General features: G+C 38.8%; 1 protein-coding gene across 9 annotated transcripts in view; it reads right to left on the bottom strand.

Moving 5' to 3' along the window:
* CREB1 (cAMP responsive element binding protein 1) overlaps nucleotides 1-12,926 on the bottom strand; it is a 39,395-nt gene that overhangs the window by 8,315 nt on the left and 18,154 nt on the right. For 4 of the 9 annotated variants that reach the window (XM_072041117.1, XM_072041118.1, XM_072041119.1 and 1 more), the window contains 6 exons: nucleotides 12,030-12,151; nucleotides 8,571-8,717; nucleotides 6,480-6,580; nucleotides 3,535-3,677; nucleotides 1,900-2,082; nucleotides 479-633 (listed from right to left, as the gene is read on the bottom strand). In XM_072041117.1, the coding sequence (XP_071897218.1) occupies nucleotides 479-633; nucleotides 1,900-2,082; nucleotides 3,535-3,677; nucleotides 6,480-6,580; nucleotides 8,571-8,717; nucleotides 12,030-12,143 (843 nt within the window). In that variant the 5' untranslated portion in view covers nucleotides 12,144-12,151. The remainder of the gene's footprint in view (nucleotides 1-478; nucleotides 634-1,899; nucleotides 2,083-3,534; nucleotides 3,678-6,479; nucleotides 6,581-8,570; nucleotides 8,718-12,029; nucleotides 12,152-12,926) is intronic. The other 5 variants (XM_027461074.3, XM_072041120.1, XM_027461073.3 and 2 more) reach the window with 3 other exon arrangements.

Genomic DNA, 12,926 nt, shown 5'->3' with positions numbered 1-12,926 from the left:
TTTAGCCTCCCCCTGAGTCTTTCTGCCTCTGGAGAATAAAACCCAAAGGGCAAGCAGCTAAAGAGAACAAGTGAGACATGATAGAAAGCGCTCATGAAGAGAGTGAGTCAGCCAGTAGCAAGGATAATGCAGACCGGAGGCTAAGCTATAGATTTCAGGAAAGAAAACTACATGAATGTATTAACTTTAAAAAATCAACTCACCTCAGTGTTCATGACAACACACCTGCAATCAAACAACTCTCTCACCACTGACTTTTCTCCTTATGGCAACAAAAAAAGGGAAGGAGTAATTCACTCACCTCACAGAATGAGTCTGACACCGTTACTTAAGGTGTCCTAATCAATGCATGGCCCTCGCAGATGTGTTTCTTTGCTTTGCATCTTTAAATGACTAAGAAAGATCAGGATTCTTACTGCTTAACACTCTAGTTCTATGCAGAGCTGATCGGGAAAGAAAAAAAAGGATCTAAAGGTACATGCCTGTTCTTCATTAGACGCACTTCTCTCTTCCGTGCGGCCTCTTCTGCTGGCTGGGTTGGAAGTGCTGGAGATGATGCCATGACTACTCCTGGTGCAATGGTGCTGGTAGGGGCGGTGCGAATCTGGTAGGTCTGCACATCTCCCGAGGCAGCTGAAAGATGAAAAACACCGGTGACCATATCAGTTTGGTGACAGTACCGTTAATCATCTATCTAACCACACATTTTGAGCTACAGTACAGGATGGATGACCATCATCTGTGTGTGTCATCATTGCCATCTCAGTCTTAGTTTATTAAACATATGCAAGGTTTGAGCATTCCTGCTGAAGAAGTCTTCACTTGTGCTTGGTAACTTGATTTGTCTGCTGCATTGCTGTACTTCTTCCCTTAGTACATTTCTTTTATTTCTCTGATTTTAGGCAGTTTTAGCATTGGTAAGAAAATGTAGGATGCTAAGTGGTATTTCTAGCTGTGCTCCAAATTTCTACCTGCAAAAGGAGAAACTACGTGTGCAAGTATCTGGGGCAGAAAGAAGGGTATAGAAATGTAGCATTTACTCCAACAAGAGAGTGCAAATTAGGCACACTACTCCACCACTTCTCTAGAATGAAAAACATCTTGGCCTTCTTTCATTTGTTTTAATCTAGGAGTGTATTATACCTGCCTGAGTATAAAAAATATTATACCACCTAACAAGACCACACTTGGTTAAGAACACAAAAACCAGAAAATTAATGCAATAATAGTATTTTTCTCAGCTATGTATTTTCACTGGTGCCTGGAGACCTCTCCACTGGATAACCTTCAAATTACCTGCTTTACAATCATAAAGGCAGGGATACAATTTTCTGTTATTTATAATAAATATTTTTCTCAATAGCCTCCCCCTAATTAAAAACAAACAAACATGTATTTTAATAAAAAAGAGAAACTTCGTCTAAGACTGAAGTACCCCTGCTCTAAGTGGAGGTCTTGATGAAATGACCTAGGGCACTTTTCTGAAGTATTCTATGATTCTAAGACTTGATGCTTAAATATTTGGTGACTAGCTACAAACCCACAACAGAAAGGAATTATGACTTCCACTTGTAAAGGGGGAAAACTTACTAATCATTTTTTGTAGAACATGTAACACAAATCATGTAGGCAGAGTGCAGAAATACAGCATGGAAAACCAAAATTGAATATATCATTTTAAGAAGTAAGACCCAAATATCTGTAAATGTATTGATCTGAAGTGAAAGGCTCCGAGAAAATGTGACAAACAGCTTTGTCCAGAATTTTCTTTAATCATTTTGGAGACTGATTTTGTACCAAAGTTGTTTGTTTCCTGACATGTTTGAGGGAGTTAGGTTGGCAACTTATATCCACGTGAAGAAAATGTTAAACAGAATGACTGGCTGTGAAGTATCTCACCTTGTACAACAACTTGGTTGCTGGGTACAAGTATCTGCTGTCCATCTGTGGTCTGTGCATATTGTAAAATGGTGGTGCCAGGTTGGGTTGCAGCTGCGTTGGTCATAGTCAATGTCTGAAGACCTTGCACGCCATCTGTGCCATTGTTAGACAACTGTATCGCCCCTCCTTGCGTAATAGCAACTGAAGATGAAGCAATGGGATACAGTATTTAAGACATTAATGCACTCATTAACTTATAGTAATAAACCTAGATGCAGAAGACTACTGGTTCAAGTTAAATCCTCTGAACCCTTATACACCTTCAAATCAGATACATGACTTTAATGTACATTTAAAGAAATCATACTTTGACAGTAAGCTTTTAATTTTTCATGAGACTCATTTTGGGGGAGACACAAAAACCACAGCTTAAAACACAAATTAGTTACTCTAACAACATCACACAGAGGAGCTACAATCCTCCCCTGGGGAATACTTCTTATTTATTAGTTAGTATTTTCTTCTTGGTTGGTTTAGGTTTTTTTCCTTGCCTTTTTCTTCTCATCTGAAATTCCTCGCCTCTTCCATGCTTTACTCCCTTCAGTCTCCTCTGCTGCTACTGCTATCCATCTTGTGTTTCACTTTCTTCTTGCTTTGGCACTTTTTTCTTCTGATTGTATCTCCTCCCCTTGTCTACAACTTCCTCAGCACCTTCCTAGCAGTGTTTTCACTCATACAGGTCCAGTTTCACACATTATTTTCTTTCCTTCATGCAGTCTTTGTTTTTGTTTTTCCTTTCCCTCAATCCTGTCATTGAGGTGCACTGAGACATCACTTCTCATTTCTACTTCCACAGAATTTCACTGTGTTCCTATATACAGACATACCAAAATCTTAGGTATCTACATGACCAGGTAGTTTTTACAGTTACGGTAAGAAAGCAGAGTTAACCACATCAGTTTCAACAAAGTTAGGCAGGGTACAAGTGGCTAAGGAGTAAACAGAGATACGACATTTTAAAGAGATTTTAAGAGAAAGATATGAACCGAGAGTTCTTTCTCCCTCTTGTACATTTAATACTGAGTTTGCTTGTGCGAAACAGTATGTGGATTCTAGCTTTACTGCTGTATCCTCAACTCTTTAAGTCAAAGGACCGTTATCTATAAAATCTAATGAATAAAGACATTGAAAACACACAGAAACTTTGATTTACTACATGTTTTAAAAAAGGTTGCTAAGTCCTTCTTTTTTCAGGACTTTCTAAAAATGCAATGGCAGACTAGTGGTTTTTCTATTAAGTAGCCAACAATTTGGTCACCTGGGATTAACAATCTGTCAGAAAAAAAGGAAACTTCTGAATTACCTCATCTGGTTCCTGAAGCTAAAAAGTTTATAACAGCATTGTGGTTAACTCATATTTTGCCTCAGGGCACATTAGCTGCACTAGCTGGCAAGCAGTCCCAGAATGTTCACTGACCATTTTGAATATTTACAAGAGCGATGTGTTTAAAGGGCATGGTCATCCAACAGTCAAATTAAAGTAATCTTATTTTCACCTCCTGCTTTGTCCTAGCCCAAACAATTATATAAATGATAGCTCTTCATCTTCTCATCCCCACTTACTAGCACCACCGAGAAATTCAGACTACATACTGTACTGCCCACTGCTGGTTTGGTAAATGGGAGTTGGCACCGTAACAGTGGCGATGGCAGGTGCTGCTGTTTCCTCTTCAGACTTTTCTTCTTCGATCCTTGGCACTCCTGGGGCGTCTGAAGACAAGTCATTCAAAATTTTTCTGGCAAAGACAGTGTGTTGTAGAGATTTTAATAAAAAGTGGGAGGAAAAAAAAGTATTTTTGATACGTAATTCTGAGGAAAACTGCAAAGTGCAGTGAGCCAGCAAGGTAAATATGGAATGAAAAACCCAGACTAACTTCAAACTCTTATTGGAAAAGGCTGCTCAAAGTGCCATGCGTAGATGGGCAAGGGAGCCAGCGAAGAACAATGCAGGTACTTCTCAACCCAAGAGACAGCTACTGCAACCTTCCCGTTTTCTTAAAAACATGTTTCTATCTCATGCATTTTTACTTGTTTCCTGCTTTTACCCACAAAAGATTTGAAGAAAGCAGAGTATGCAAAAAACTATCTCCTCATTTACATCGGGGGAACTGCTTCATTTCAGAGACTGTAAAGGCCTCAGCCAGAGAGCCAGAAATAAAGGAAGTTAGAAATGCCTGTAAAGAGCAACCAGCTTACAACTGAACAGCTTCCTGGGAGACGATGCTGACTGTTTGAGTGGAGTCACACTATTATGTTTACAGTGAGGTAAAAACCCTGCCTGGGAAAGCTTTGAGATTAGCATTGGTAAAGAAAAAAAACAATTTGTTAATTATGTCCATGGGTTAATTATCCAAAGACCAAACAGCTAAAACATCACAGCTACAGGTCCTGTTGACTGAGACTGTAAGACTGACCATAGCAATTGTAACTTGCATCATTTAGAATAAGCACTGTCCCTCAGAGAGGACCGTCAAGCCCTTTTTAGTACTGGCACATTCTACTATGCCACTGAAAAATGCTACTTAGGTGAAAGGGAACATTTTTCTTAATTCTCCTCATATACTTTCCTGTGAACTGTCTCTACAGCTCAAAGTGTGATGAAGAAAACACAACTGTAGATCCTAAGCTCCAAGACAACAGTCATTGCTTAAATAAGGCTCCTAAGGCCTTGGGAACTAGAACTTCTGTACATATAGCTATCTGGGGAGACTGGTCACTCTGCTAAGCAACTTGACAAACAGAGCTTTGCTGTTACTATTTCAGCTCTGTGGGCATGCAGGAACCCCAGCATTGCACAAGCACTCCACTGTGCCAAGCACCACTTGGACAAATAACAAATTCCCGCCCAGACAGTTTGCCATCTAGGTGTTAGACCAGAAAAATTAGTGGACAAAACAGATTAAAATATAGAGAAAGCAGGCAGGATGAGGAAGAACAAAATCCAAGAAGCTCAAAATAGAAAAGAAGAAATTACAGCTCACCCAATTTTAAACTCATGCCAGATACCATTTGATAGTTAAACTCTATCTTTGCATTCTTAAAGATGGATTTAAAGTAGAAGGTAAGGTGATAGCTATATAAATATACGAGATATGAACTGACATGGAGAACACATGATGTATGTCAGTACCAGGATCAAAGTGGAGTTTCTGAGGAAGAGGTACAGCTCTTCAGTTCTGTGAACTTATCTGTACCAATATTGTCTCTAGGGTCATTTATAACACCTTGGATAAAGCCAATAGGAAGTCACCAAATACAGCTGTAGTTTGGATCAACCTTTCTGGCTGAGCCTGGCCCAGAGGCTGAGCTATGTATACAAGCTTTACAATCACTAAGTTTTGCAGTTACCAGGATCTGATTTGAAGGACAGAGGCTGTGGTGTGGCATCAGTGCAGGCATGGGAGTACAATCCAAATGAGAAGTTAGCATGCACAAGTCCCCTCTTTTCAGTTTTGCTGTTTGTTTATTTAGCTCTGTTGTCTCATGATATTCAGCTACTCTTCCATATATAGTAAAAGTGTTTCGCTGCAGAAGCAGACTGCAAGGAAGTCTGTAACAGCATTTATGTTAACATTAATGTTAACATTAGGAGTAGTAATGTTAACTGCTCCTCACAAATAAGGGTGTTTTCCCAGATATATTATGGTTAGGGATATTCAGCAGAGATTTGTACTATCTTCAGCAGGACAGCCTTGAAGGCTCCTATAGAATGTAGAAAATAATCTCCAACTGCTAAAAAAAACACAAACATATGGGTGAGATATGCTTAGACTAGAGTCTGTCTTATATTTCTAAGGCTATGTTCATAATGAAAAAAGGGAGCAGATGAAATTTCTGAAGCAGCAGGAATCCACAGGTCACTTAAAAACTGCTGAACTCCATAGCTATTCTTTGAAACTATTTAGCATGTTTTAAGAATGAAAAATGAGATTTAGTACAGCCAGAAAAAGCTGTGGATGGGCTTAATTAATAAAGTAACATGTACTAGATGTCTATCATTCCATTAAACACATCCTGACTTCTCAAAGTTTAAATATAACTTTAAACATAATTTCGCTCAGATAGAAATTCTCTCTGAGCCACAGAACACCCCGTGTTCATTGAAAGTTACATGGGAGAAAGGAATTAAGTTTGATGGCTGCTAGCATTTCAAAACAGTGAAAAACAATAGAATCGATTTTATGCAGACTACAGATTATGCAGAAGCCACTTTCTTGCAAAGCTTCAGAGTAATGCGTGTGTTAAGTATGCAATAAATTTATTTTTAAGACACCAAGCACAGTGAAACCTCAATGTTTCACAAATTTTGCAATCAGCTTATTCTCAGCTCATTTCTGTCTTAATTGAGTGTAACAGCTGAGGTTTCTTCCTTCTCATATTTGTTTATCTCTTTACATCCTATTACAGAAGAAGACATTGCAGAAGAGAGATTTTGGTAAAACAGTAGATCTGAAAATAACCACTGAATCCCACCATTTGACTCCCCATGTGAAGAACACATCCATCAAGCAAAATGCATCTGCTTTTGACCCCCATACCTGTAGGACGGTCGTCTGGAAAGAATTTCTCTCCGTTTTTGTGAATCTGTGACACTGTCCACTGATTCCTGTGAATCTTCACTTTCTGCTATAGTGGAGATCTGAAAATAAGAACAGCAATCAAATTTAACAGGACGTTTCCAATGTCTGTATTTTAAGGAATTGTTGATATGTGAAAAGCACTAAAATGCAAGTATTAAAGAGAACTATTACCTAGGCAATGAACATAAAGGGCAGGCTGTTTGGTAATGGATAGAGTGAAGAACAACCAGAGCCAGGTATTTACCCATGAGATACCCAGGTATTTAATGTGTCCCTTAGAATTTAAAAGCCCCAATAAGAAAATACAAATAGTAATCCCATATACTTCTGTTCCTTTTCAAGAAAGACCTTGTTTCCATCCTTTTTAAGGGAACCAAAAAGGTAGTCAGATTTAGGGAGAGAAAAACTGAAAACAAATTAAGATAGAAAGCAGAAAGGTTAGAAAACAAAAGAGCAAAATATTGAAATTGAGAAACATTAACTTATAAATCAGTGTAGGGACATATTACAAAAAGATTACCTTTCCTTTGGGGAAATTGTCAGGAAAATTTCATAACTAAAGATGCTACAAAATAATGCAGTGATAGAATTCTGAAAATCTGTGCTAAAAAAAATTACAAAAATTGATGAAGAAAATCTGGAATGTTTTTATCAATTATAGTTCCGTAATTTTAAATTCAAAGTGTGCCAAAAATATAAAAAATCTCCAGCATAAAAACACAGAGACTGTTTTCCAAATGGCTATACTCATGTTACAAATATACAAAAGCTAATGACAGTGAAGGGCAAAATGCCTATGTGAACATAGCTCGCGGCCTGACACTTCAAGCACTGTAGGGAAGATACCTCAAGGCTCAAAAAACTTGCTGGCTCCCAAATCTCAGTTATCGGATAGATGGCCTGGATGGGTCCAAAGCTGATTGTGAACTACCAGGCTTTGAGTATCGCAGCATTCCACACACATTCTTGTTTTGCACTGAGCCAGGTGAATTCCAACCATGCTTTCATTGTCAGTCTCTTATCTTCCACCCCTGGGCTAGTAACTTGTGCACTTATCTGAAAATTGCTTGTCTCCAATAGATTAAAACCCTAAACTTCTGACTCCGGCAGCTGAAGAGGGTAGAGCCTGCCAGAAACTCATCATTCAAGCTGACAAGGAATACACAAAGATTACTATCAGAATGACCTAGTTTTAAATTATGCATGCTTTATTATTTTTACAAATAATACCCAGCTAGATGTCTGTATCAAATAATTACAATGTCTACCTTTTAAAATTAACCTTTTTTTTCTGTGCTCAATGTACTAATAACTAAGGAATGATGTACAGTCCTTGCCCTGTGTAGCTGCCAGACTCAAACCAATTTCTGTGTTCAGTAACACTGGACTTGAAGTGGTTCCAAAGGAAAATGAAGGAAAGGGGCCATGGATTTCAGACTACTTTTCTCCTAACTCTTCAAGCTCTCTCTTCATTCACATTGCATTAACTTTCTTTCTTTACAGAAGAAAGACAACATTCAGCCAGCAAATTAAAAATTATTTTTATGAGGAGACTAATAAGTATATTTTAAAGACCATTAACATACAGATGTGTTTTTTAAACCAATGCAAACATTTTCTAAGCAGCAAAGACTCTAATCCCAGAATATCAGCTTTACTAACGATTAACAGGTTACATTATAAGAAAAATTGCTGTTGTTCACTTCAGGATAATTTGAACACTTAGTCATACTCTTACTGTAGGAAAACACAGTAAAGAGAACAGAGAAATAATGTAAGAAAAGAGAAATACTGTAAGAAAAAACATTAAGCTGTTAAACTCACCAACAGAGTTCTAGAGGGAAATGATACTCAGTGATGTATGAAAGTGTAAAGTGGTTAAAACAGAACAGAAAATAGTCACAGAGTAGCAAATAATGTACAGATTTTGCCATTAAGTTTATAGAAGTGAAAACATAATCCAGGACATGAGCCCACTAAGAAACCAGCGAACTGGCAGAACCATTCTGAAGGCACAATTAATGTATTAGGAAGTTCTTCAGAAAGTACCTGAACTGTCTGGACCTGTGGAGACTGAATAACTGATGGCTGGGCAGCCTGAATTACTCCATGCACTTGAACCGTCTGCCCATTGGGCAGCTGAACTAAGGTCACCGTGGGTGCAGAAGACGTTGCGTGAGCTGCTGGCATAGATACCTGCAAAGAAGAGACAGTGAGCATAAATTAAGTTATTGCAAAATATTTTTTTTTCATGATCAGGAACACTTTCTGGTGAAAGAAGAATGTCTCTTCTAGACACCAGCTAGATGACCCAAATGTTTCAGTGTAACACAAAAACCTCTGAATTGCCTATGCCCAACAGCTGACCTACTTTACAAATTAATCTAATGCAAAATTTCTGCAGGCTTAAAACATCACTTGTAAAAACACTGAAAAGAATGATAAAAACACAACTGCATCTATTCTGAGGTAACCTAATAAAAACATATTATTAACCTTCACTTACTTCAGTTACACACTGCTAAGAATTGGGTGTACTCCTACAGACACTGTTGAGTCAAAGGCAGAAACATATGGGAGTGGAGCTATTTTTGTTTTCACTCAAGAAAATGCAGTTATTTGCCAGATGTAAGAAGTTAGAATTTTTAGGGAATCATATCTTTCAGACTTTCTGGAGATTAAACCACGCAGAGCAGCTGGCAAAGTCCATTCAAATGAAGAAAACTGACCATGTGTTTAGACAGAAAAAACGGGTCTGAAGAAGAACAAGCCGTTTGTAGGCAGTTATTTTGATCCAGTGTAATGAGTCAACACAACCTCTAGTCTTAGAGTTATTTTATTTCTATGAGGAAAAATGGCCCAAGTCCTAAAACCTCAGTCTCTAAACACAAATTCTCTTGTAAAGCACAGACCCCCAGGCACGGTGGCTATGCCAGCAGCTAACTGCTGCTGTGGATGTCCCCGTCACAGGAGCTCCAGCCCCGGGGACAGCAGTACCCAAAGAGCTGTTCATGCCATGCAGGGAAGTCCTGCTTCTTCACTGTGGCAGGTGACAAGAACCACGATGGGCGACTGACAGGCCGTGCACTGGGGTTGCTTTGCAGCTGGGCAGATGCTGGTGCTCAGCCCCAAGCTGGTGACACGATGCACGTGGCCGTTCCTGGGGCTCCTTGGCTCCTGACTCACCATCATAGCCCTCAGAAAGGACTCGTAGGCCGCAGCCAGCTGACGGGTCCCTCACTAGGCAGCCTGCTCCTGGGCACCGAACAAAGTAAGTCTTCCTATGTGTAATGGCATTTTCAAGAAATTCAATCCATTTAGCTCCAATGGGAGAAGGGGTTGTACTGCTGTCCCACCTAATCCCAGAGAGTGCTGTGTATGGACCGCAGAAGTAAATCCTCTGCTGTCCTCATGGACACGTGGCTCTCAAAACGCTGCAACAGCTGACCGCTGAATTCCCATAAACATCCATCATTTACAAAGAAATCTTGCTCAACAACAAAATTAAGGGGAATTACATGTAGACCTCTCTCCTCCACAGCTGTCCCTTCCTAACCCACAATCTGTGTTTGCCTTTCCCTTCCTTTTTCCTGAAAATGGCTGCGGTGTTACGTGGCGGTACTTAACTCACATCTGAGAGAAACTGGGACTGAGATTAGCATGAACTCTCCTCTGGCAAATCACACTCCTTCACCAAGCGACCTTTTTTAATACTGCGTGCCTGACTGAACAGTCCTTGGCAATGACAGCAAAGCTGATCAACTGGAGGCTACTCTGCGGTTTCACGAAGCCAACAGCAGAATGCAACTTCCGCAGATGTCTCTGACTCATACCTTGTGGAACTGGAACAGTTTCCTTTTGACTCTGAAAACTACCCTGAACTCGCTAAAAATGCAATGCTTAAACTCAGCTTACAAAGGGGGTGATCTTACAAGAGATAATGAAAGAATTAAATAGACATAATTAATTATTCAGATTTGCCTAAGCCTCTGAGGGCACTCCCTAATGCCAAACACTGCTGCATCACATATCAAAAATAACACACTAACGTAAAACTGCTGATCAGAACAAGAAAAGGCATTACATTTAGACTGTTCAGTCACCTTCAAAAGGAATATAAAGTCTGGGAAATAGCCAAGGTGCAAATAATACAGTAAATGACAACAGGGGAAATTAGGGAAAATATTACGTATTTGCTTATAGTTTGCATGGGTTTTAACCGTAGCTGTATAGCTTCTTCTTAGTCAGAAAAAAATTCTCATTCAAGTGCCAGGGTAATTTTGCCTGAGTGAAGTGCATTCAATTCACTACATACCTGTAAATTTAGCTACCTGGAGGGTAGTATGTCAACACACAAATTTAAAACATGCTTGCTTCTCTGGACTATATGTTAATGCATATAAAGTGAGAAGCAGTTTACTGGTTTTGCAAGAGAAATAAACGACTTCCACTTAGTTGACTCTAAGTGTTATTCACACCACCTACATCCTCTGCCTAAGTTAGACAGTGAGAAAACTGCCCAAAGAGGCAAGCTGGTGCAAGGCAGCTGGTGGCCTGAAAATTCACACTACAGGTCACTGAACAAAAACCACCCTGCTCATTTCAACAGCTCTGATCTCTGTAATATCACTTGAATGGAAGTGTGCTATCTCTGCTTTACTAAATGGTATAAAGAGTTCTTACAGACATTAATCATTTATAAAATTTAAGAGATTCAACACTTGTGCCACTTAAAATACATTAAATTCCCCAGACTGTGTGAACTAAAAAACCTGTTAGTTCTTTACAGACTGCAAAATTTTAGTTTTAAAATGAAATGGTTACATGATAGAGAAGAACAGACTCTGTACTCATTTACACAACGGAGTTGCTCCTGCCAGCCATTAATGTATCCAAGAATGACCCCAGGTTCCAAAATTAGAGATGTAGCTGGGATTACATAATTTCTTGTCTCTCCAAAATAAATTTGGGATAATAAAAGATCTACTATCTCTCTGAGCAGCGAACAATTCTGTGAAATTCAATAGGATAACATGAGCTGTCAGATACCAGTTTGTTCCACCTGGTCATAATGTTTATAGTATTCATCTTAGATTTTGAGTTTATTTCCTTCAGAATTAATCTGCTATAGACAAGATTCTAACAGAAAAAACAACAGCAGAATAATCCAGTCAATATAAAAAAAGACAATAAACTACATGTTTAAAAAAAAAAACAAACACCTTTCAGTGGTATGGTTGTGGTAAAGAATGCTAGAAAACTTTAATTATTCTGTTAAAATTGCACAGTTTACATACACACAGTTCTTCAGAACTAACAGCCTTGTGTGATGTGAAGTTAAAAATCTCTACTGCTATAAAATTCTGAAGACAAACATTAAAGGAACTATACATAGCACCTGTTTCAGAATCGTATCAATAGGACCTTCTCTCAGGCCCATAAGCAGACATTATCCCTCTAAAAAAAATTACCCAATAGGTAAAACTATTATACCATATCATTTTATACCTGGGCTAACGTTGCAATCTGTGGTTGTGCCTGTACTGTCATCTGTTGGGTTTCTGCCTCTGTAACGGCTGCATCTCCACTCTGCTGGTTCTCTGCTCCAGATTCCATGGTCATTTAGTTACCTACAATCACAATATTTGTCATAAGTCTGTGTTGGTATGCAATTCCATTACACTTGGTGGATCTGGTAGCAATCACTGCAGCTGAATTCCCATTACTACATATTAGTTTCATTTGCATATTAAAATGTTGCCAAACTATTAGCATTCAGGCAAAGTTTTGCATGCCATGTGTCTGCCTCAGGTTGAATTTTCTGTGTGTAATGTTTCTGAAAAAACTGGTCCAGTCTCCTCCAAAAATGAGATCAGAAAAAAATGTGTTTTGCTCATGTTAAAAAAATTGCTTGAGCAATTGTACTATGATGATCTAGTACCTCCATAATTTGGAACAGTGACCCACAGTTTGTCAGGAAGCCCAAGTGCCAAGGTAAAAATATGCCATAATCAAGTCTTAAAGGCATTCCCTGCTCAGCCCTCCCTCTCCCCGAGACTGCAGTTTGCAGGTAACCAACAGCAATTATTTCTGTGTTGCGTACTTAGCTTTCAGTCTTCCGTCTGAGCTAAATACGCAACATCTCCATCCAAATTCTTTCCACAACCAGACTGTGTATAGGCCTATCTATGCCACAGGGACTTAGTCTTTTCTACTCTGCAGTTTTAAGATCATATACGTAAAGACAGAAGGCATTTCTATATGAACCTTACTGCAAGTAATTATTTTTATACTAAGAGGTACACAGTATTGTTATGACCTCAGTTTTGTATCTTACACGTTTCATGACAAACTTTTATTTTTAAGCAATAACTGAGTAAGTCTAGATCACCAGAAAACACAACT

Source organism: Anas platyrhynchos, chromosome 7, assembly GCF_047663525.1.
Source record: "Anas platyrhynchos isolate ZD024472 breed Pekin duck chromosome 7, IASCAAS_PekinDuck_T2T, whole genome shotgun sequence".
In the NCBI taxonomy this organism is placed as follows: Eukaryota; Metazoa; Chordata; class Aves; order Anseriformes; family Anatidae; genus Anas; species Anas platyrhynchos.
The sequence above is the reverse complement of the archived record's forward strand: the minus strand, read 5'-3'. Positions and strand labels throughout refer to the sequence as shown.